The 25,799-nt window shown below is 42.0% G+C and overlaps 1 protein-coding gene across 4 annotated transcripts in view; it reads left to right on the top strand.

Moving 5' to 3' along the window:
* Nucleotides 1-25,799, top strand: part of cux1b (cut-like homeobox 1b) — a 62,549-nt gene that overhangs the window by 10,433 nt on the left and 26,317 nt on the right. For all 4 annotated transcript variants that reach the window (XM_044031375.1, XM_044031376.1, XM_044031377.1 and 1 more), the window contains exons 2-6: nucleotides 11,183-11,293; nucleotides 15,125-15,172; nucleotides 18,969-19,047; nucleotides 21,917-22,054; nucleotides 23,700-23,823. In XM_044031375.1, coding sequence (XP_043887310.1) covers nucleotides 11,183-11,293; nucleotides 15,125-15,172; nucleotides 18,969-19,047; nucleotides 21,917-22,054; nucleotides 23,700-23,823 — 500 coding nt within the window. The remainder of the gene's footprint in view (nucleotides 1-11,182; nucleotides 11,294-15,124; nucleotides 15,173-18,968; nucleotides 19,048-21,916; nucleotides 22,055-23,699; nucleotides 23,824-25,799) is intronic.

Raw genomic sequence — 25,799 nt, forward strand, 5'->3', positions numbered from 1 at the left:
GCCATTTTTATATGCTTATTTATGCATGGAAATCATTATGACTCTTCCATTGGCCATCGCACAACTCATGCTGATGTGTCATCATCCACCGTCTACAAAATTACTGGAAGAAAACAGACGTGGCTAATTTAAAATGTGGAAAAAGGGCATCAAGCAGAGTATGGATCTGATGTGTCAGAGGCACATGGGAGTGATGCACACTATGCCACGAGCATGAAACTTACATGCATGTCCTAGTAAAGTACATCAAATCAAAGCGGTCAACAAACTGAGATCTGTCGAAATGTCAGAACATCGTTGGAGCTTTGCTCTACTGTTAGTGGGTCATAAAGGTCACATGTTTTAGGTCAAAAAATGAGTGAAGAATGATGAGGAAGGTCCTTGGTAGGTTGCACCTGTGACCGTGTCATTATTCACCAAACCATTGTTACTTGTATTTGCATCTGATGTCATAAACTAATTGCAGCAAAGTCAATTGCCTTTAGTAGTCCTTGGGCCTTGTGTGCTATATGGCCTGAAGAGCCTCACTCTTCTTCTCGACTTGATTAATCCCTATCGCCCCTCTCCATGATCACAGTTTCCATTTTTTAGTCTGTATCTGCACTCATCCCCTCCCCAATCTCCTCTCACTGGCACAGAATAGCTTCCTGGCAGAATGGAGGCATTAATTCAGGGATGAGAGGTGTGATAGTCTCTTCTCTCGCTCTCTGTCTCTCTCTCTCAGGGTCTCCCTTTCTCTGTATCTGTGCTCTGTTTGTAATGCGTGGCCTTTATCGTAGCTGCAACAGCTCACTACCCTCTGATCCTATCTCAGATCTCAATATCCTAGCCGTTCCACCCTGTAAACGCAGGGATGAAAAATCTTGCCCTTTCACCAATGCATTACACCCCAGCATATCGCCGTACCCCTCTCCTCCCATTGCACACTCCACACCACTCACCCTTTGTGACACAAGCCTCTAGCTAAATTCAAAGTCTACAAAATGAGACCAAGAATGCTGCACTTCCTGTATGCCAGAAACCATCTTAGTCTCATTACATTTGTGTTTAGGCTCAAGCCTGGCCTCTGAAACCATTTGTCAGACAATAGGTCAGGCAAAAATAATGACTAACTCTCAGTAAGCTTGAGGAGAGTTCAGGCTTGAATGTTGGGGAGATAAAACAACAACCAGTCTCTCGGCAGTGAAACATGGATCAATACGAATGAGGCTGTGGTGTAAAAAGGCTGTTTTTGATCCAGGCTTGCGTCAGCGGGGTGAGCCTTGACAGCTCCTGTGCTGTTGGTAGATATGGATCTGTGTTCAAAAAAAGGAGCAAAACGCTCAGGGACCACAAGCATCTTGTTAGACTGTGGAGAGTGGTAGGCTGACCCCCACCCCCAATTGCTCTGCACGCACACACAGTTGCACAAACACACACATACAAAAAAGTGTTCAGACCTCAGTTGTCACAGTGAAACTATTGTGCAAGCTTGTGGTAAAGAAAAACTTTGTGGCTTCGATTCCAGTGGGTGAGAGGAAAAGCAAAAATGGAGATTCAGGAGGATACAACTTGCATCTTTAAACCCTGTGTGGTTTTCAGAAGCAGCATATGCTGGCACATGTTAAGTTCTGCACCCTGCTATGCCAAAGGTAGGAAGACAGACAAGCAGCCGGAATTGTAGTCTCTTATCTGTGCTGTGTTTTGAGGGGGCGTGCCTGTGATCTGTGATCATGTACCATGTTGTTGTAGCAAGCATTGCTGTTGCTCCTGACTGAGCCACCACCCCATGACTCCACCCCCACACAGAAGGTTTGGCATACAGAGCACTTAGCCACATAGGAGGTGGAACGCTTCGAGGGAATATGGAGGGGGAGTTTGAAAGATAGGACACGTAGATTTAAGATAAGACTTCTTTCCAGACGCCTTTTCTGTTTACTATCAAAACCACATAACAGCCTCAGACATGTCAGAGATGAAAAGAAAGATTACAGGCTGTGTCGACGAGACAGAAAACTTAATTTCATATTCATCTGTGACATGTTGCCAAGTACATTGGCTGTGAATGGATTCTCACTTTGTAATGAGGTTTTGTTTTAAAATATTAGCATCTTTTGTAGCGTTACTAACTTGGTGTTAGTGTTATAGAGTAGAAGTGAATGTGTCTTTCTGTGCTTGGCTTGAATTCAAGGTTGGTATTCCCATTAGATGGATGTGTTAAACACTAAATGTGGAGCAGTTAACCTAGGTTGTGTTTGGATTAAAGGAGTAGTGGCAGACAACTTGGCATGTGTGACTGCAGACTGGGTGTAAACAAAGTGTTTCTAGCAGTCACAGGCCCAATTATTCTACAAGCAATGAGATCTGAAGCAAATCCTTGGTGTCGGTGTGGTGTTCTGAGCTCAGTGTGCACTCCTGGTCACCGTGGCAGTACATACAGCAGCTGCAGATTGACTTCATACTGTGTACATAATAGTAACTTTGTTGTCATTCCACCAGCCTATCCGTTTACGCATCATCAGAGCGTGAGGGCATAAAGAATTCCATGAAGTTTTGATACCTCAATTAAAGTGCGTCTGTCTCCTGTTATCTCATTTAGTCTGTAGTCACTATGATTGGCGTAATCAGACATGCCTGATTGGTGCCTCCCATTTAATTAATCAGTCTCACTGTATCATCACCTGTGGCTCATTAGTGTAATTAGAGCATATTAGTCAGATAGAACGCCCCTCTCTGCCTGCAGATGAGTGAAAGGAATTTCATTAGGAGAGATGAACACACACACATACTGTACACCTTGGGTCTGATGGCCAGTGGTAATAGGATTTGTTTACCCGTGACTGTTATCTGTGATTAGTATTATTACCTCAGTGGTCGGACTGAGAGACACTCATTTCTGTTTGGCCCAGCCTCTCATTGTAGCTGCAAATAGAGCTCACCCTGCCAAAATTCACTGGGTGAACATGTTAGCAGACTTCCTCTTTTGAAACAGAGTTCAAAAGAATGTGGAAAGACTGGGCTCCCCCAGTGACAGCAGCGGTCTGTGAGTGCATTCATGTGAGAGCACACGCGTGTGGAGCAGTGTGCAGGAGGCTTCTTGGCCACGTCAGTGTTGAAGTCTCTCTGGGGACTGTTGGCAATCTGCTCCAATCGTCTTTACAGCTGACCAGACGACCAAATGAACCAGGACAGGGACTGCTGCTGTGGGCCAGTCCAGCCAACCTAAGCAGAGCTGTTACAGCAATCACACAGACATTACAGCCCACTTAATGCTGTCTTGCACTCACCATATTTCATCCTCTGCTAAACTAGACAGTGTAGTCATAACTAGCCATAGACACATTTAAAAAATAGCCCTGTAGTTATTGTAAATGATTAAATAATGTAATGCACCAGCCAATTAAATTGTTTTCCAATTGGAAAGGTAAAAGCCAACAAGAGCCAGAATGTGTCAACCTCAGACACTGTGCCTCAAGGCCCAAACTCGGCAAACACGCACACATTTGTTGTCATTATATTAGTCATGTATTATAAAATATAGACTCCTTTTTATGTTTTTGTTTTTTTAATGACAGCTTCTGCACTTGTGTTAGCAGCTTGTCTAGCATGTTAATTTGTGTGATTTATCAGACTAGCATGATGTCAGTCATTAATGACAGAACATGATAGATAGAAAATCCCAGCGGTATGCCAGATGGCTTTGACTCCTGTAGTGCAGCCTTGTTGAATGTTAACAGCATTCTCCTCCAAACCTTTAGAGATTGATGAAGCTTGCAAATAGTCAAACCAAAACATTTCTAATAGTTAGGTTTTTTTTTCTGGGGTAATAGGGACGCTGCGCCCTCTTACTATTCCCGTGCGTCCTTTTACCAAAATGCAGATTGAGAGTTAGATGCTATTCATTGCTACTTTACACTCCAAGATGGTACCGAAATCCGATACTAAATGGGCTCCGGGGCTAAATTTTGAAATACCGCAGTATCATTAAGTGCAGATGTTAACGGTGGTGTTAATGGCGTTGGACATAATCAGAATGCGCATGACGGATTTTCACTGTTCCCGGTCTTAAGGAGAGATCTGCACGTGTCTCTCTGTCTATGCAGGGGACGGGGCTAGCTGCCTGTCACACACTCAAGCACTGTGGCAACTGGAGTTTCACACGTAGACACAGACCTGCTGCAACTGAGTCACAGTGTAGAACGTTAAACGTTAAAGTCCGGTTACACTTCACCAATGGACCAATTGGCCACTGACCGTTTTTTACAGTCTCATATTTTAGTATTTGTCAACTTCTTTTAATCTGTGGCCAGTTTTTGGAATCCCTTTACAAAAGAAAGAAAATATTCCTTTAAAACTGAAGAAAATCTCTTCAGGAGGAAAAGGGGCAACATGTCTCTTTGTTGGTGTTATTGAAAGTAATGTTAAAGTACTTTTATAGGAAGTGTATTAATTTGGTTTGACATAATGAGTTTATGTTTAACAACAAAAATAACTTAATTTACATAGTCCCTTGTCAAGACAATAACTACAAATAGCTTCTCAAAGAAGTTACTATGTTTTCATTTAAAAAGAATGAGATTTGTTTCAGATGTGTTGGCATCCACACTGCCCCAGCGTTTACAAATTCTGTGATTATTGTAATTTTATTTACATGTTTATTTCGGTCATGTCAGTTAGATCAATCATCATCACAAATCATCTTAGTGTAGTTCACACAATACACATAACCAAAAGGGAAAGCAGGAGAAGCAAAAGCTTATCTAGTCCTGCACACATTACCAACAGAATACATATTTTCATCGTACAATACATAATTTCATCATACTATCTTTTTTCAGAGATGCAGTCTAGCTCTAGACCAGGGGTCGGGAACCTTTTTGACTCAGAGAGCCATGAAAGCAAAATATTTGCAAATTTATTTCAGTGAGAGCCATATAATATATTTTAAGACTGAATTTAACTAAATGTGAGTATAATAAGCCTCTGAATTTATTCTTTTAAATAATGTTGTTATAATACTCTTCACGCAGTGTGTCACCAGCAGCATATCTTGCAATCACACTGAACTGCAACAAATGACTTACGTCTGTTGACTCATCCAAAGCCAGGGAATAGAACGGTGCTGCATTTATGTCATTCACTTGCGTTTCCTCCACTTCCAAAATCGATGGATGGATTAAAACAAGTGATAATATTTTATGTTTTATCTGAAAAGCCGAAATCTGCGAGCCAGATGCAATCATCAAAAGAGCCACACCTGGCTCCCGAGCCATAGGTTCCCTACCCCTGCTCTAGACAGTCAATCAGACTACGCGTATGTCTGTACATGTGTCCATATTATTCCGTTGTGAGTGACAGTCTTGACTTGTTGCCTGGCATGTTACAACGTCCCAAAGTCACAAAGTGATCCAATCAATAGAGATCAATTCATCAGGTTAACTATTAACTTGGATGGTGTGAGAGCCCATTTCGTTGTTTTTTTTGTTTGTTTTTTTCCCTTTAGTCATCCATCTCATCTATAGCTTTCGCCTCGTTTAGCTTCACCATTCTTGTCACATACTCAAGGGTTGTGGAGACGTCGGAGCGCAGCCCAACCGTAGCCCTCCGAACTGTGGCGCTTTCCACCCTCACCCTTTCTCATTTTACAATATTGCATGAACATACCACATCCCAAGGAGAGCATTCCGATTGTCATGAATGTGAATATGTACACATCCTTGACATCCTCTACATCCAGTGCGGCAAGGAACACGACTCTCCACTTTCCCCATCCATCCAGCCAGCCATGAAGGTCCCATCTGGGCATGTAGGTTCCCCAGAACCTGCACGTCTTGTTGAGAACACTGTCGATCGCATTCAGTGACCAGCTTAGCAATTCCATCTTGGATCAATTGTTCTCCGTAGTGGCTCGATTCACAGGGGCAGCTAAATACTTCTCATGTGTTGACATTTGTGCTTATCAATGTCAGCTATTGTTTGGGTATATTTGCTTCTTGTTTTTTTATCTCCTCTGCCGTCTCCACACAGTGTCTACTGATTTCTGTCTCTGACCTTTATCGTACTTTCTTCCGGGGTCATTCTGTATCGATTAATATTTATATCTACATACTTCTTTTTAAATATACTCTTATATACTTTTGCTGATTTTTTTAATCTCCTCATCCAGATTATTCTACTGTCTGACACCTGTGACCAATACGGTAAAGGATTTTAATGTAGTTCTTACCGTCTCTGCCTGAACATATTCCCTCTTAGTTTGTGTCCCTCCCCCCTGGTCAGGAATAATATCTGTAGATTGTGAGGGAGGTTTTGTTGGCAGCTCTGTACATCACCTGTACTGTGCGGTAGTTTATTAAGTCATATAATTTGAGTATTTTTGATTTGATAAATAATTGATTTGTATGTTCCCTGTAATTGGCATAATGTAGAATTCTCAAGGCTCTTTTTTGGAGTATAAACAGGGGATAAGTAGTGGCTTTATAAGTGTGTCCCCAAACCTCTGTACAGTATTGCAGGTGTGGAGAGACTAGTGCGCAATACAACAATATAGTGCCTTCTGATTTAGTAGTTTTTGTATGGACACACTCCTGGCCAGCTTACCTTTTTAAGTGTCTTGTGTATGGCTTCCAACTTAACATGTCATCAATAATCACTCCCAGCACTTTGTTCTCACTAACACTTTCAATATCCACTCCATTAACTTGTATGTTAATACTTTTCTTACAGCCTTTTTCCACATACAGCATATATTTAGTTTTCTCTAAATTTAGTGATTGTTTATTTTTATTAAACCACACCTGAAGCTTGGCCATTTCATTATTGACTGTTTCCACTAATTGGTTCAAGTCATCCCCAGAACAGAAAATATTAGTGTCATCTGCGAATAGTATTAATTTCAGAATATTGGATACTTTGCATATGTCATTAATGTATAGTATAAACAGTTTTGGATACAGTACTGACCCCTGTAGGACCCAAAAAACTATGTCCAAGCAAGTTGATGTGTTATCACCCATCTTAACGTACTGAGATCTGTTGTGAAGATAGCTCTTGGCCCATTCCAGTACTATGCCTCTAATACCATATCTTTCCCGTTTAGCTATCAAGATATCATGGTTGATTGTGTCAATTGCTTTTTTTAGATCTATGAAAATTCCTATTGAATGTAATTTCTGGTCAACAGCATCAGTAATTATTTCCTCAGACTCAGTTAAAGCTAGTGCCGTCGAGTGGTTTCTTCTGAATCCATATTGGCTATCGTATAGCAGATTGTGTTTTTTGTCTAGCCTATCGTTAAGTAGTTTCTCCAGAATTTTTGACAGTTGTGGTAGTATTGAGACTGGTCTGTAATTAGTAAATTTGTGTATGTCCCCTTTCTTGAACAATGGCACTACTTTTGCCACTTTCATTTTGGTGGGAAATGTCCCAGTTTGAAATGACAGGTTGCACATGTTAGAGGTGAAACGATTCAATTTATTACTTTCTTAATTAGCTTCATGTCGAGGTCATCTACATCCATGGATGTTTTTGCTACGCATTTGTTGACCAGGTGTCTAATCTCTCTGTCCTTCACTGGGGTGAGAAACATTGTGCTGGGGTTTCTGCCTCTGTCCTTATCAAAGTGGTCCCGGTGAAGGAGTGAGTCAGGAATGTTCTTCGCCAGATTCGGCCCCACATTGACAAAGAATTCATTAAATCTTTCTGCTATGATTTCCATATTATCTTCCTTCGTGTTATTATCCTTGAAGTAGGGAGGGTAGCTAGGTTTTTTTTTTTTTGTTTGTGATCACATCGTTTAGAATATCCCCTAGTTTTTTAATTTAGTTCATGTTTTCTGCTAGCAGATTACTGTAGTATTCTTTCTTGCGATCATTTAGGATGCTATTTAGTTTGTTCCTATATCGTTTGTATCTCGTTTCTGACTGTTCCGTCCTTAATCTTATGTATTGTCTATACAGGGTGTTTTTCTTCTTGCAGGCATTTATCAATGTTTTTGTTAGCCATGGTTTCCCCTCCTTGAGGGAGGCATTCAGAATGTATTCCTTGTGTTGAACGGCCCTGGATGATTGACTGCTTTATATCTTAACTTTCGGGATATACCTAAATGTGTCCTGATTGTGTTCCGAATTTAGATATACTTATAACTAAAGTGTTCCACTGATTAATTATATTAAAATGATTTTAGTGATGTGGCACCACCTAGAAAGGAAGCCTTAGGCCTAATTCATCATATAATATCTGCCAATTTGATGTTAATATTTTGAATCAAGTGGGTCTTGTGTCCTTGTTCTGTAGCTAATCTCTACCAGTATAATAATTACACCTCTAATCATGAACTAGAGCAATAATTTTTTTGACAATTAATCTAACATGATTAAAATGTATTAGGTTCCTCCTTTCATCAAGGGTTGCACAAGCTTGTGTGCATGCTCGAATTCACTAACAGATAGTGCAGCTGCTCCATGGCCATGGGCACACAGGCTGCTACATCAACTGCTCTGTGGGCAGAGGGAGTAAGATCGCATGTAAGCAAGTGAGATTATTTTTTCCTCCAACATCCTGTGCTACTGTGTAAAATCCATTGCAGAGTCCATTTTTTATATTTTTTTTATGGTTTGTGGATAAAGCAAGATCACGGCTGGACAGGGAATTGAACTTAATGCTGATGGGGAGGAAAAACTCTCCTAATTAGTTCTTGATCACACTATTTTTTTTTTAGAGGGTGGGGCGGCGTGCATGTGTGCATGTGTGCATGTGTTTTGGGACCTTGTCAGCAGACTGGGCCACAAGGGCCCCTGTGGTAATGTGTGTATTAAATGATTAGTGTTAGTTAGCATAACGGCCCTTCAGCAGCATTTAATCGCTCTCAGGGGTGGGCGGCCTCACAGGAGGTGGATGGGAGGGAGGAGAAGGAAAGGGGGAGGTAGAGGAAAGGGAGAAGAGAGAGATTTAAGTGGAGGAGAAGAAAATACTGGCTGATTGAGTGAGTGGATGATTTGTTTAGGTATGGGAAGGGTGGGGGGCTTAATGGGTTTGGCCAGTGTAAAAATAAAAATTAGAACTGATTTGATATTAAGCCAAACATTGGGCTCCACTGGTATAAAGAATTATCCACGAGGTGTTGACTCAGTTGATGCTCCTTAGTAGAACATAATGACATGGAGAGCTCATGAATGACAATGTAACAACTCTGTAATTACTTGGTGGGACATGATGCCAGTCACCAATAAACCCAAAATAATATGAAAAAGCAGAGTGAAGTTGTGTATCCACCGAGGGGAACAGTTTGGTATTGTGCGGTATGTATGTTTTTGCGTTTCCATTAGGAACAGTACCAGAATAACTGGCCCCAACTGATCCATTCTTTGGTACCGTTCCCTTGGGGCACCAGTATAGCTCATTGTAGCTCCACCCACAACAGTCAGCTGATTGTGCGACAGAAAAATGTACTCCCTTGCTATCAGTGTAAATATCCCATGGAAGTATAGGCAACCGCCCGCGGTCTATTCTCATACAAAGCTTGACATGTCGCTGAGATAAACAGCCACAAACCAAGTAGGAAAAAAAAGAGCATTGTTGTCTGTTGTGTTGTGTTCGATGTCATCGTTTGTCGCACGCTATGCAGCAATCGGGCACTCCCCATTACTATTCGAAATGGTACTGTTCTGTACCAAACCGAACTGTACCATGATGGAAACACCACATAAGGGCCCGTATACACGAGAACCGATACGTAACTTTGGGATGATAGCTCCTCCTCTTTATTGCTCTTGCCTTCGCTGTTGCTGTCTTTGTCATTGTCGCCTTCTTCCTCATTCTTATTTATGTACAGCAGTTTGTTCTATTTGCTTTATGATAACCTTTATTTTCTGTCCTTTTCCCCCTGGCTTTGTTCATTCTGCCTCTGTTTCTGTGACTGTATTTTAGGCAGAAAGATGAAACTAGATGTCTCCCATTATTTACGTGAGAGACTTTTGGTTGGGAATTTTGGGTCAGTAGCAGCTTTACGCAGCAAGCAGGACAAAACATTGACTGATAATATTGTTTCTAGACAACAGGTATCATGTATGCAGTCAGCAGTTGGTTTAAGCACAGGTGATCAAGCAAGATGAGAATGTGGATGCAAAGTGGTGGATACGCTTTTTTCCTCCTCCAGAAAACTTCACTTAAAGCATTCAAAGTCACTAAAGCATTCATATGTCTGCTTGTTTCAAAGCAAACCTACAAACCTCTGCACTGTGAAAGGCAGGTAAAAACTCCAGCAGCTGTAGGTAGGTAAAAACTCCAAGGTGACGTCAGCAGCTGTAGGTGAAACCTCCAAGGTGTCACCAGCAGCAGCAGAAGATAAAACCACAGCTAATGATGATTCGCTGGTGTTAGTGCACCGAGTTGGAGTCCCAAGTAACAGTTGATATAGTTGTGTGATATATTTATTGTTTTATTCATACATTCAACCATCCACGGCAAGTGACAGCACAAAATAATTTAAAATATCCTCATACGTAATATGAGGTCCCTTCCTCATGTCATCCTCTGGACTGGCAACTCTGTAACTCGATCCAGCATTAGTGACAGAGGAAAAGAATCCAACAGAAACATCATCCAGCTATGCTCACACACTCAGCAGAAAGAGATAGAATCTTTACAAGGCCTGGGTATCTTGTTAATGTCAGCTCTTGGTCCATCATCTGGAACTAGTCTCATAAATAGCTGTTAATAACAATGCAACATGAATGTGGATAAAGGCGAGCCCTGCCTCAGCCTTGACAACACTGCTGTTGTTGATAATTGTGCTGTTGTTGTTATGTAGGGAGGGGAGGGGTCATCAAGTGCAGACAGTCAATAATTGCTGTGAACTGCGTGTATAGCAGTCTATTGCTTCAGAAGATGTCATGTCCAACACAGTGGTTACTGATTGACTGATGGGCTGAATGACTCACATATTGCTTGTCCTGATTGCAGATCAAGCTACTGGTGTAGATAGGTTATCTATGGCAGGACACTGGTGTAGTGGTTCTGTTCTCTGCCTCAGCTGCTGCAGCACACTGGCTGAATTCAGCCAAGGCAAGCTGGGTAGTCTGCAGTGTGCCAGATGGGTCAAGGAGACTGCTGGCATTTATAGTTGTAGTACTGACAATAGCTATAGCTATAAAATGTTCAGGATTCTTTGCAGCAAACCTGAAAATGTGCTTTTGTGTTGCAGAAAGAACTGGATGCCACCGCCACACAGCTCGCCAACAGACAGGATGAGAGTGAACAGTCCAGGAAGAAACTAATCGACCTGAGCCGTGAGTTCAAGAAGAACACACCAGAGGTGAGAAAAACCTGATATTCACGAACATGCACCAACACACAAACACGTGTACATCCTGCAGTCCTTCTGATAATCACATCTGCCTTAGTGTTTCTCAGTGTCTGTTCTCCTCCTTAGAACAGCAGCCATGATTATTTACTGAACAAGCAGGGGAGGAGGAGACAGCACAGAGATGTGGGCTTGGCTCCCAAAAATAGTCTCTCCATTAGTTTCCCTGAAATCCTAAAGAGACAAAACAGAAAGCCCCTCAGGAGTTTGTATTATCTGACCTAGTTTTTTTCTGCATGCAGAAAGTGTGGTCTGTGAGTTTGTATGCGAGACAGAAAGAAAGGGAGGGAGAGAGAGGGAGTGAGAGAGTGACAACACTAGTAAGTGGGATCAGGAGGGAATTCTGTCTTTTTCCTGTGTTCCCATCACTCCTCCTGGGAATATTTGTTTCATCTCTGTAACCAAGGCAACACATTTCACACCACACAGTGAAAACAAAGTATTGTTGTGTTATTATTGGTAATGTCACCATGGTGAATTATTGATGGTAGTATGAATTATGTATGAATGGCGTAGACAGTGGATAGAAAATTGTCATCTCTCGGTGGAGTTGACAGTAGGCCTATTATAGTTACCACAGGATGAGCTTTGTGACTATTGACTTCAGCATGTAGCCCGCCTGGTACAGAGGAGTATACTGTATACACCAGAGGAAACTGTACCTGCGCACACAAGACGCTAATTTCACGTCACCTTGCACTTTTATCTCTAATCTCATTTTCAGGTATAACCACATAACTAGCAACACACACACAGGGAAGCAAAACTGACTCAGAGGTGTCGAAGAAACACACTAAGTGAGAAAAAAAGAGAGAACATGCACACAAAGAAAAAGTGCAGACACAGAGGCGCACACACAAACACACAGAGGCAGATAGCTGAGATCACAGAACGGGACACACACATTCATCAGTGTAACAAGGCTGTGATTTAGGAAGGCTCCTCTGGCGTCTGTGTGGCCCCTGGCATCTCCCTGGTATGTGGAGGAGGAATCTGAGCCAGGCCAGATGAGCGACAGGATTCATTTCAGGGCTGTAACCAGCTCAATAGGAATCGACACTAAAACTCTGGGGTTTGGACGTGTATAGGCATCAAGGCTGCTTACCAAGTAGACTGCTTCATAACGTGTGATGTTCTACGCTTGATTAAAAATGCCCCAGTCGTCTTGTGTGCATTTGCAAAGCTGTGTTCGCCTTCTCATGCATGACAGTGTGTGTGTGTGTGCGTGCGTGTGGTTGACCGGCCTATAGAACTGGCTGTCAGTTCTCTGTGGTCCACACCAGTCAGCAGAGATCACAGTCACATCAGATCAGACTGCATTAGGCTGAGCAGGAGTCCGTCTCTGATCCATTATTCAACAACCAGGAGACCAGCCCACGTTGACTGTGTCTAGTCTGCTGAGCTGTACTCAGTGTGAACTGCACTCATGGTCTGCATAATAACACACACGCACGCACTCTCACACAGGCTTTTGTAGCATTATGAAAGTAGTGCAAAGAAATGCAGCGTGAAAACAAAGTTTTCATAATTCATTAGCACTGACGCAGTGTTGATTTTTTTTTTTTTTAGACCATCTCTCACTGTGCTTCCTAACTTGCCTGAATTATTCATCCACTTCTTAATTTACTTTTAGTTAGTCAAGACTCCTCTAATACACTGTTATAAAGGCAAGGGTGGGAATGGTTGTAAAATGTCCCAAAGATTGCTAGCCAGAGGCAGTGGTAGTAAAACAACTTTGTCTGTGCTTGTGTGTGTGTGTGTGTGTGTGTGTGTGTGTGTGTGTGTGTGTGTGCGCGCGCATGTATGCACATACACACGTTTGTGTTTAGCTGCAGGGTAGACAGACAGCAAATGTGAGTTCCATACTCCCTGGAGGATTCCTTGGGCTGGCCTGTCTGCTGTCTGCCGGCAGCTCACACACCAGCCATCCATCTCCCACTGCCTGGCCCCTCCTCTCTCCCCTCACTACACACACACACACACACACACACACACACAGATTGACCATGGTGTCTGTGTGCATTGTTATGTTATATGGTCATAAATCTTTGGAAGTGGTGGGGGCAGGGGGCCATAGCAGTAGAGAGTGGACCAAAGGGGTTCAGTGCTGGGGTATTCAACAAAAGCAGAAGCTTGTCTCTACATGTTATTTCAGTGTTTGTTTTTGTGTATATGCGTGTGTTCAGCATATGTGTGGAGGCTCATCTTGACTGCTCCAGCATTTAATCACCCGCACAACTTCAAGTACAACAATGAAAGTTGGAAAGATTCACATCTAATCTCAAATAATGTCAGGACATTTTCTAACCTATAAAGACCAACGAGATACAAACAGCGTATTGTTAAAAAGATGATGGTGTTATAGAGTTGGCTCCTCACCCAGACAATTTTAACAAAAGTTGAAGATTTGAACAAAGGTACTAATTATTGGAGCACTCCTAGACAAGACTGAATTACATTATGCAGAGGTTTGTTTTTTGGTCACAGTACATACATAAATATTTCCATAAATTTAAAGGCTCAGTGATAATACCATGCTAAGTATAAAGGGTGAAATGAAAACTGTCGCGCATACCACTTCATCTTAACACAGACACATTTTTGTGCACATTATCCTTGGTTCTGACGAAACAGTAGAGCCTAGCCTGAAGTAAATGGTGCGATAAAAAAATGTTTTTATTAGTTCAAATAGGAGGTAGTGCGGGTAACCAAACAACTAACTGAAATGGAAAATTGGATTTAATCAAAATCCTAATGCATTTGACAGAAAGTATACACTGGCTATTTTGTATTTCGTGTGTGTGTGTGAGAGAAAGAAAGGGAGAGTCAGAGTAGTAAGAGGGGGGGCAGACTGGAGGTCATTATCAGTAGCAGGGGAATATTGAATTGGCCCAGACAAACAGCCACAACGACCCCTGATGAGGTAACAATGGAGCAGGGTCACTGAGGTCATGACCTGTCCTCAGCCCCAGACAAGCAGCCTGTCTGGACCAACCTTGGATTAGGCCAAGCCTAGACACTGGTCCCCAATCAGCTTGGGATGCTCATTCCCTTCAGCATCAGTTATGCTTTTAGACAGAGTTTTCGAAAGTCTCCCAAGCCACACGTCTGTTGTTGCCCTACTTCACATCTTTATTTGGTAGTTTTGTGAGTATGTGTCGAAAAACTGTGCAAATCAAATGTTCCTGTACAGAATGTCCTATTCTGCGTTTTACCATACGCTCCAGTTCAGTTAGTCAGGACGTAGGCTCAGCTAACAGCATGATAATTTGCATGTTCCCTTGATACACTCTCAACTGGCTATCTAATCTGAGTCCGTTGACTCTGGAAACTGTAAAGTCATGCGATTGCACCTCCTAAAAGAAAAGCAATTGCTTTATAGTAAAAAGTTGCTGCACTAAGTCGATTTGCATCAACTGTAGTCCTACACTGTGGCTCATCTACTCTCTATCTCTCACACACTGATGGTGCCCCTGGGTGGTGCTGCACCTGTTCTTATGAGAATTGCAGTCCACAAGAGCACCTCAGGGTACAAACCTGGCCTCCCCCTTTCTATCACATCCACCACTCACTCACCCACTACACTTTATCAATTGGCAGTGACAAGAATGGCCATTAGAAGGACTAGTGAGTTTTCTTTACAATATTCATTGTAAAGTTGTTGATGCTCGTGAGGAGCTCTGCCACATCTGCCACAGCTCTGTTTTGTTTGCACTAAAATGGATTAGTTGATGGTCAAATTTGTTTTAGACTGACTTCTCTCCTCTTCTCTTTATTTCATAGGATTTCCGGAAACAGGTTGCCCCTTTGCTCAAGAGCTTCCAAGGAGAGGTGAGTGTGTCATTGATCGTTTATATTGACGTAGTGATAAACATACGGTACATGTCTAAGCGCAGCACTGAGACGATGTCTCAGTACACTTTCCTCCTTTTTTCCCACTTTCATCATTCCTCTTGAATTGTCACCTCTTCTCTCTCACTCGTTCCCCTTCTCCCTTTTCCTCACCATCCCTTACTCTTCTGCCACTATCTCATTTCCCCTCTTTCCTCTACATCTTTTCTTCACTCTGCTCTTGATTTTCTGTCCTATTCATGAAGTCCTGCAGCCTGAGGGTGTGTTTAAATTGCATCCTGCAAAAAAACACACCACAAACCCCGGCTCTAGCCTGTCACAACTCACCAAATGCTATTTCCTCAGACTTCGTCTGCATGATTCGTTGGGGTTAGCTGTTGTTTGTCGATCAAGTGAATCATGAGCCGTTTTTGTTTAATGTGGAACATTCGTTTTCTTTCAATTTAATGTTGTACCTGAAGTTTTTATGTACCTTGACTTATAAGAGGTGACTTTTGCATGCGTGTGTGCTATATTATACTCCCACTGTTCCTCTATCTCCTCCATCATTTTGGCCTATTTCCATCATAACTCCTCCTTACTGGCAGCCATGCATTTCCAGTTCACTCCCATATGTGAAAGTCAGAGGGTAGGAGTGGAAGAGGCCAGTTTAGATTCGGGCATTATTTGGGATTGGAGTGGGTGGACATTTAGCCCAGTGGTGCCTCTTCTTTAGCACACACACGGAAACGCACACAAGCACAAACAAAATCATCTCAATAGATGGTGACAGTGCTGCTTTGCTACTGGCCATAGAATATTACAGTTTAACACTGGGTTTTTTCCATTTTCCATATTCTTCTGTTGGTGCAGCAACCACAGCCAGTGGTTGTGTAAAAGTGCTGTAATTCATAGTGGTTCCACCATGTTCTGCTGATGATCCACAGTCTATTTAGAGAATAGAAACAGCAGCTGTATAATTGGGGCTTTGTCAGCTGTTTCCACCATCCTCATGTTGACACACCTCGGCGACGTGCACACCAGAACATGCTGAGGCGCTTAGTGGGTGGTCGCGGAACTGAGAAAGACATTATCTTATGATTATTGAGATAATACTGTACACCCGCGCCAGTCTTAGAGCAGCCCATCAATCAGTCGACTATTCTGCGCGCTTGCATGCCACAACATGAGTAGCTCTGAGAATGTGTAATTTTAGCCTGGCTTTGTTTGCTTACCCCTCGATGCTTTGATCAAGGACAAGACAGCACCAGAAACCAGAGGGTCTTCCTGTTGAAGTCCCACAGTAATTTAACCTTAAACGTTTTACCCAGGAGCTTGAATCTTTACTAAGTGAATGTGGAAACCAGAAAGAACAATAAAAAGTTTTAACCTAGGAACTTGAAGGTCTTAATACTTTGTTTAATCTTTGGCATTGAAAGGTGGATGCCCTTGGGTCATCATTATTACCAATAACAGTACTGTTTTCACAAGGCCTCAGTTTGGTAAACCGGTTATGTGTATGGGTGTGTGTGTGTGCGAGTATTGCATGTTCAGTGTTCCTTGTTGGTCCATCGATCTGATAAGCTTTTCCATTATCCAAGGCTTCAGTCTCTGCTTCCCATAGCCTCCCCTTATCAGACTCCACTGGGGCCCACACACACACACCCGCACCCACACACATGCACATGCACGCACGCGCGCAGGTCAGCCTGATGCCCTTCACACACTATGGGTTAGATATGGGAGCAAGGCAGTGCTGAGTGATGATGGCACAAGGTGCTGACGTATGTACATATGTGTTTGTGTATGTGGATGTGTCAGGGATACCTTTTGCAATAGCAAGCACTTCTCGTCAGTAACCTACTGATAACTGGTGAGGTATCATTTGTGTCATTTCATTTGTTTGGCTTGGTGTGTGTGTGAGGTGGGTGGGGGCGGGGGCAGGGGAGCATGTAATAGCAGATGTCATTGGGGTTGGTTGAAAGAGCTGAAGTTTAGAACAGCAGGATTGCATTTGCAAATCCTGGGTGGTCTTCTAATGGCTCTGGTCCTGCAGTTAACCTGCCTCTAACTGTAGGGTGTGTCCTACATTAAATGTCTATTTCCTGCCTCCCTTGTCGGGCTATATAAAGCTGCTGTACCACTGACCTTGGCCCAGTCATTGTACAGTCACGCAGCTGGCTTCCTTCACTGCCATCAGCAGATCATTTTTTTGCATTGGTTTGTGAGTGTGTGTTTTTGTGATCTCTTTATCATGAGATAATGCTGTGGTGCTGTGAAGCTCACATACTCTTGTATATATGCAGTTGCATTTTGACACTGATGAACAGGTTTGATGTTGTGTGTGAGTGGTATTAGTACTCTGCATGGGTAATCTCCCAGTACTGGCCTTGCAGGATCTGATCACTCAGTGTCACATAGCACATGATGAGGGTAAGCTACATGATGCTGTGTGATGTGAGATATAGTAGTTAGATAGTAATGCATGTGGGTGTGTGTGAGAGAGAGAGAGAGAGAGAGAGAGAGAGGAAGACGGAGAGAAAAAGAGCAAGACAGGAGAAGTGAACATGCCAGAGAGAGACATGATTGTTTGGCAGAGAAACATGTGAGAAAGACTGACACTGAAAATGATTGAAGGAAAGAAAAAACTATGAGTCAGAAAACATTAAAGTGACAAGAGGCAGAATTCAAAAGAGAGAATGGGAGCAATAGAAGGGGGGAGAGTAGTTGCTGGCACCAGCCAACTCGGGGCCAGATGTTTTGCGGCTAAAAAACTAGAGATGAATCAAAGCCATGTGAAGAGATTTATTAGGTTCCCATAGGAGCCCAGGCAGTATTACATGTAGCTCGCTCTGTTTACAGTGGCAAGAACCCCTAAACCACCCATCAACTACACTACTGGCTTGGCTGGGAATGTGAAGACTTTATATTTGGACTTATATAGGCTTTTGTCTTTATTCCCTTTCTCTCAGAGAATGCGCTGGAGGAGTTGGACAAGAAACACAAGGCTGTTTAGTCTGAGTGCATGAGCCAGAGGAGTCAGCTGTAGCTCTGCCCAGTACAGTAGCACCATCTGAATGTCTTTATTTGGCATCTGTTTCCCTCGATTTAGATTTGATTTCAGATGTGTTTCGCCTACTCTGTCTGCTTCTCATATTGAAGAGTGACACAGAGGCTGTTGTAGACCTTTTTTGCCTGATGTTTCAGTGTTGACAACTGTAAAAGTTCCTTCAGTGTGATTTTAGAATTAATCTCTTATGGATCTGTTCTAATGCTGTCCGTTTCAATATTATCGGTGATGGAATGCATGCCGTGCCCTCTTGTGTTAATGGCTGCATCGGTAATGGATCCACACTGTATTGCTGCTAAGAGCTGACTGAATAATCTACCCCTGCTGTGGCTGGAAAGACTGAGCCAGCTGTTTAATGATGTCAGCCTGCTGGAGGGGAAACGAACACACATTCACACAGAATCGCACACACACACACACACACACACACTAGTGGACTAAGACACACTTACTTGAGGACAGACGGACACGGGCATGCAGCAAACGAAATGCATCCGTCATCAGCTGAACAGCTGAACTTACTTCACTGGAAGGAAACACCAACACAGCCACTGTCAAGACAGTCATGATTGCATGCAACATACCAATGCATAGTGAGGATAGACAGATATGTAGACTACTCTTACTGTGAAATTGATGGGTCTGCCTTTGGAGTCTGTGGATGTGATATTGATCTGAGGTTGGTGTGCATGACAATTAACCATTTATTTTTTTGTCTTTTTCCAGATCGATGCCTTGAGTAAGAGAAGTAAAGAAGCAGAGGCCGCCTTCTTGAACGTTTATAAGAAAATAATTGATGTCCCAGGTAGGACTGTGTTTATTGAAATTGCTGTATGTATGCGTTTGTGTTTGCTTCTTGACACTCCTCCCGAGTCCAGAAATGTGGTTTACAAACACCTTTATCCGTGCAATCGGCATCAAAAGGGAAGAGGAAAAGGATTGCACTGTCCCTCTGGTGCTTGTACAGTGTGCATCCAGGCATTTGCAACGCCTCAGTATGTCCCTGCGAAATCATCTCCCCTGGTTTAGCCTTTAGAGGATCTTAACAGAAGGTGCTTCCTGATATGGATGACAAGTGCGCCCATGATTGGCTGCTGCACAGTGCACACATTAGCGATCACATTCATTGCATAGAGTTTGAGGGAGGAAATGCAGTACCGGGTGTTGCAAGGAGATTTTCAGCTTCATGGAAGCTGTGGAGGGGCTGTGTAGGAATAGGACTTGAGTTCATCTATAGCGTAAGGAGGTCATCATATTCCCACATGGATAGACCTACAGTAATATCTTTGGATTGTACTGCTCCCAATAAGTCAGCGCCAGCTCTGACGGGGCTATTCTTAACTTGCAGCGAGACAATGATGTAATGCCTGATGCACACACGCTCACAGACACAGACCAGCCTGACTAATGCAGCAGTCTTGAAAGAGGAAACAGTGTGTTTTGTCCTGTCTTCTATCAGCTGAAGGTCTGGTTAGTCAGCCCAGTGTGTGCTCTGCTTTAGATTAAAGGTGTCTGGCAAGAGTGTTCAGTGGCAGTTGCCTACAAGTCCAACTGCTTTGTGCTTTTAACAAGCTGTACTTTTGATTTGGAGAGGAGCCTATTCTAAGGACAAAGTTTTGATATGGGAGAGAGAAATTAGATTTTCAAGGGCACAGAGGCAGATAGGAGTCCAAGTTCGGTTTCCTCCTCCTTAGTGTTTGTTTTTACTGTGTATATTTACATTATATGAGTCTATGTAAGTGCGCCCTTGTGTTTGTGACAAGGTGTATGTGCCTCTGTGTGTGTCAGAGCTTAGCCCTGCATGGTGTGTCACCTTGACAGCACAAAATCAGCATGAAATTCCCCAATCGTTCTCTGCTGATCTCTCATTATCATAGTTAAGATATCTAACTGCGTCAGACACGAGACACACACACACACATGCATGCGTATCTACACACAGACACACACAGCCCTCACCCCCAGCTGTAAGCTGTCAGTTCCTCTTATCTGTACAACACACACACACACATAAACACGCACACACAAACTGCTCTTTTAGCTGGCATGCTGATGAGGATCGCCTGCGTCTCTTGGCTGCCTGTCACCAGTCTGCCACCCATGAGCACCAATCAGATGTGATTGGCCTGACTGACAGGGTTCTCTTCATCACACTGACAGTTAACCCTGCTGTGTGTTCGGAAATGTTGGTAAAATGCCTCCAGAAAGTTGTCTTTCTTCCCCCTGCCTCTGTGTCTTTAATCTTTTATTTAGCACTTCCATTGTTTTACGGCTACGCTTAGCCCATCAGTGTGGTCCCACGTTACTTTTTTTTTTCTTTTGAGTGGAATAATAAAAAAAAACTCTGAAACCGATCATAGCCAAGTAATCTCTGTTGTTAATGTGTCGTCTATGTTTCTGTCAGTCTCTCTTATGGAAACCTCTTGCTGTGTCAGCAGCTGACCCATTTGTTTATCACATAAACCAAGTCTGTGTTGATACAACGGCTGATAGTATATCATTCAATTGCCTTAATGGATACTGTGTCATTGACAGAATGTGAAAGCAAACCGCAACCTTACGTGTGTTTTAAACGGTTATGGAATGCCAAATCTTTGTTCTCTTCTAATCAGTGAAGTTTGTTAAGTCATTGCTAGTATCTACTGTGAAACATGACTGATACTGGATTTTCTTTGAAGTTGACATCAGTATTTAAATATGATGAAGATTCAGTAATAATATATTATCCTAATTGGGGTCATAGTTAAGGTATGTGTATGGAAAGATATTTTGATTTTGATGTTGAGTCTCAAGAATGGCAAAAACAAGACTGCTGATCTTGACCCAAGTGAAAAAGAATGAATAATAAAAACATAAGAACCAAATATATTAAACCTAAATAGGTAAAAATGTATATAAAGTACATGTAAAATGTATTATGTTTTTTCTTTCTTGTCAATTGTAGGGTTTGGGGTATAAGTGTAATGGCTATTTATCAAGATTTAAAATAGTTATCTCCTTCAGAATTTCAGTAGTTCAGGATTTTTAAAACATGTTTTTCAAGTTCATTTGAAGCATGTTCATTTAAAGGCTGACATTTGTGCCATGTCCTGTTCTGAGAGGCTCTATTCATTTTGTTTTATTTTCTCAAAGCACAAGCTCAGTGTACACAGATTAGGCAAGACAGACAGACAGACTGCCATGTACATTTTTATTTTCAGTAATACGACTGGTGGGTAATTGTCTAAAGAAATATATCACTCAGTTTAAGCTTAAGGAGGAAAGAAAGTCACAGTTAAACCATTGGATAACAATACTCATAGATTCACTATACAAATCGAATTATACACAGATGTATTTAATTGTTCATCTGTGATGATCCAGTGTCAGATGTGAATATTAGTCCTGCAGAGATTCAGCCTTGGGTAAATCACTTAATGCCAGTGACTGTGATATTTTTTGCAGTAACCATTAATTCTCTACAGGGAGATCAAAGGTCATGGTGTGCTCCTGAACAGTTCTCCTGGAGCGGTTAGAGATTCATTGCCTTGCTCAAGGACACTTCACCAGGGCAAACGCTCGCTCTCGCAGGGCCTTGAATGTAGTTATTCCGAGCTTGCTGTGCCACCTCGCAGCCCTGGTGTGTAATCTTTACACTGTGTGGTAACGTCGTGTGTGTTGTCTCTATCTGCCAGATCCTGTACCTGTGCTGGAGCTGGCTCAGCAGCTGCAGCTGAAGCTCCAGAGGATGCACGACATTGAGACAGAGAACACCAAACTTCGAGAGACACTGGAGGACTACAACAAAGAGTTTGCAGAGGTCAAAAACCAAGGTTAGAGTGAGATACATTTTTTGGGACTTTGGGAAAGGCTTGGATGAAGGTTGCCCATTTAATCAGAGATAATCACATGGTGTATATCATTTTAATACATCAGTGCCATATAAAGCACTTCTTATCATTTATTTACACCCTTGTGACTAATATAAACAATACAACAATAATAAATACAAAGTGGCTTGCAGTGCACATGTAAAACTTATATGTAGGTGTCGAGTAAAAGTTTAAAAGTGAATTGTTGAATTATATTTGTTAAACTGACTGTTATTTAGCAAAAAAAAACTTGAAACAAGATGACAAATCATTTTCAGTTTCTGAACATATTTTTATATATTCTTGTGAAAAGAGGCAGCAAAGTTTTTGAAGTGTAACCTCCTGCATGTTGATATATAGAACAGTGCAAAGAGAAGCTTAGAAAACATAAAAAGCCTTTTTTTTCTTCTTCTTTTTTTAAAGGAACTGGCTATATTTGAACATAATTCAATGCCTTATGAATTTTTCAAAAACACAAAAAAATTGACAAGGTTTTGCATTTTCAAATAGGTTTTTAGGGAAAAAAACATGAAGCGCAATATCATGAATAAAAAAACGACTGGCTACCTCAGGGTAAAGAATGATGGAAAAACTGACAAAGGCGGAGAGATGAGTGAGAAGCCATAATAAAAGTGGTCTAATTTCAGTTGAAAAGGAGGAGTGAGTGAGCGAGTGGGGAATGTTTTGGAATCCCCCTTTCCTCAGTGAGAGTTAATTGGAACAGCTCGATAGCGGCAGGGTTCCATTTTGCCATTGATTTTCCTGTTCCCTCATCCTTTATCCCTCCTTCCAGCTTCAATAGATGGGGGATATTTAAACCCCAAAACACACCGTGGAACTCCCACTCCTGTTAAATACACACACACACACACACACACACACACACACCCGCACACTTAGACACACACACACATACAAAGAGTGTAGGGGCCATTGATCCCCGCAACCTAAATGTTTAAAGTTCAGTTAAGCAGTAAAGGGGTAAGAGGGCTCTGAGGGGACTCTCCTCTATTGATTATGTGTCAGAGCAGCGAGACTGGAGTTTAAATCACATACACACACACACAAAGTGCTAAGAGCCCTCAGTCAAAGGCAGCAAGCAGCAAAATGCTCTTCATCATTGTCTCACTCACTTATATCTTTCTCTGGGAAACACACACACACACACACACACACACACAAGATCCATTTATTACTCCAGTTATGTGTTAGATTTATTTCAGGCTTCCCCATACAAAGCTCAGCCGTCAGCAGGTTATGGGGTTTCAGGACTAATGCAGTCATAATGAATACAGCATATATCTAAAGTTGGTGAACGTTGAATATTTTACACCAGTCATGGATGTAAAAATTAGGCAGGAGCCGTAGGGGCCAGGGCCTTCGTCTGTGCTGACAGAGGAAGAATGCAGGAAATGAAAACGCTGCTTCTTAGGCAGAGGTCAACTGCCCCATCCACAGCATTATCGTCATCACTGCCATTTATCACATCTAGGAAACCCTTATAGTCCTTTCTCCTATATACTGTATATTGCAAACTGCTTGTTTTTTTTTTATTCTTCCTTCCTACTCCCTCACTACTTGTCATTCTGCTGTTAATCTCCTCCAGAGGTGACAATTAAGGCCTTGAAGGAGAAGATCCGTGAGTACGAGCAGTCTCTCAAGAATCAAGCTGAGAACCTTGCCCAGGAGAAGCAGCTCCAGCTACACAATGACTATGCAGAGAAGGAGAGGTAAAACTGTCTTGTATGAGCACATTTTACACTTGAAGCTGAACTGCTTTGAATGATAGGTGTAAATTGTTGGGTGTTTTTAAACTTTATTTTGAAACGCTATTCATGACTTAATTTCTTCTCAATTAATAGTCCTTAGCCTTTTTCTTCCCATGTATCACTTTATCACTTGGATCTGAAAGTTATTGTTTATTCACAGATGTTACCACCTTTTGCAGATAAATGCAGGAATGAAAAATAACCTATGACAATGGCAGCATTTTAGTCATGTGGGCGCTTGCCATTCTGCCTTTGATTGGAATCAACAAGTCACACTGTTGTTACAACATATACCAGCCATTTTGTTCAGAATATAATGACAAAAATTATATGTAGGTTTCTTAATTTGATTTAATAGATCACTTCCCCTTGAGTGTGTTGTTTTCAAATACACAGGAAGCCTGTGGCAGTAGTAAATAATCTTAAACTGTTGCCAGCTAGTTTAGTAATATAAAAAAACAACCCTAACTACTGAAATTACATATTGCTTCTTGCAAAGGCTAGAATCCCCACTCTGATATTGTCCATTCCCAGGGAAGACCCCATCCAACATAAAGACAATTAAACTAACTGCATAAGACAGAGGCATTCACATGAAGCATCGGTTAAGTTTTGTAAGAGTAAGTGAAGAAGTCATTTGAATGTAGTCGCCTTGAATAACTACAGTATGTGCTCCTATTTCGATTTAAATGCACAAAGAAAGATATATGTGCACATTGAAATAATTAGTTGGTACAACCCTGGGGGATATTTTGCTGCAGGAGTTCAAGGCTCTGATGGACATGTAATAACTCAAAAAATCCTGGGGAGGAAGTGAAAAGTTATCAACACCTCTCAACCAAAAGCAGCAGATTAAATTCAGTACACCACATTTACAGCTTATAAACCATGTTGACACACACTAAAATGGTTGGAAATTCTGGTGTATTCATAAATGATATATAAATAGGTAAGGCAAAAATCAGTTTTTCAAAAGTAATTTTCAATTCTGTGTGCAATCTTTTTGTTTGGATACTGCATTTGATGGCTAATGGTTGTCTGATAATGATAATACAATACACTAATTTAGTAATTGATTAATCATTGATTATTCAAGTATAATGTACATAGCAAGTAAAAAAGGCTCACAGCTTCAATCTGCCAGTCATTAACACCCCCAAAGTTAGGAGGCATGACTTTTTAAGTTTATTCCTGACATTTATGTGTTTATTTCATTCACATCACAGCATTCATATTTTCCCTCATATCAGTCATCTAGTTTGCTGTGTAAAGTTGTTGAAGCTCATTGCTCCTTTCAGACATACAGTAGAGGATCAATTGTCCAACTGTATTTCCTGTACGTCAGTGTTTTATAGGCCCCTTCCTGTCTGCAGAGAGCCGACTTCCTGTGTCTGAGAGGGGCAGTAAATGGATGGCATCTTTGATGCATTTTATCCTGCAAGGAGTGAGGGAAGGAGAAAGATGAAAGGATGAAGTAGAGGGCAGAAAAATAGAGATGACAGGGGAGACAGATTGGTGGAGAAGGGGGGCATCAAAGAGGGCTATAAAGACCATCTTTGTGCTAGATTATTGATGTTTTTACACACAGTGGTAATTTCTCAGCTGAGCCCAACTTTTTATATGCTAAGAATGAATCTATTTTATCCATGTGGTTTCTGTCACACCCCCCTCCTCTCTCCCCCTCCCCTTTTCCTCCCTCCCTCCCTCCCCCCGGGTGCAGTGTGCCCCAGTGGCCAGACATTCCTGCCTAATAGGGCTGCTTAATGAGGAGTGGGTTGTGTTGGGAGGATTTTAGTGGGGGAAAACACTTCAGAAATGGTGGGAAAACTAGAGAATAGTTGCAGTTGCCACAAAGTGTGAAACCAGGATTTACTGAGTCAGTATCTCTTAACTGTGACTTTCTACTCTCCTCCTCTCTTTCCCTTTTTCTCTCTCTC

The sequence above is a fragment of the Solea senegalensis genome, linkage group LG8 (genome assembly GCF_019176455.1).
Source record: "Solea senegalensis isolate Sse05_10M linkage group LG8, IFAPA_SoseM_1, whole genome shotgun sequence".
In the NCBI taxonomy this organism is placed as follows: domain Eukaryota; kingdom Metazoa; phylum Chordata; class Actinopteri; order Pleuronectiformes; family Soleidae; genus Solea; species Solea senegalensis.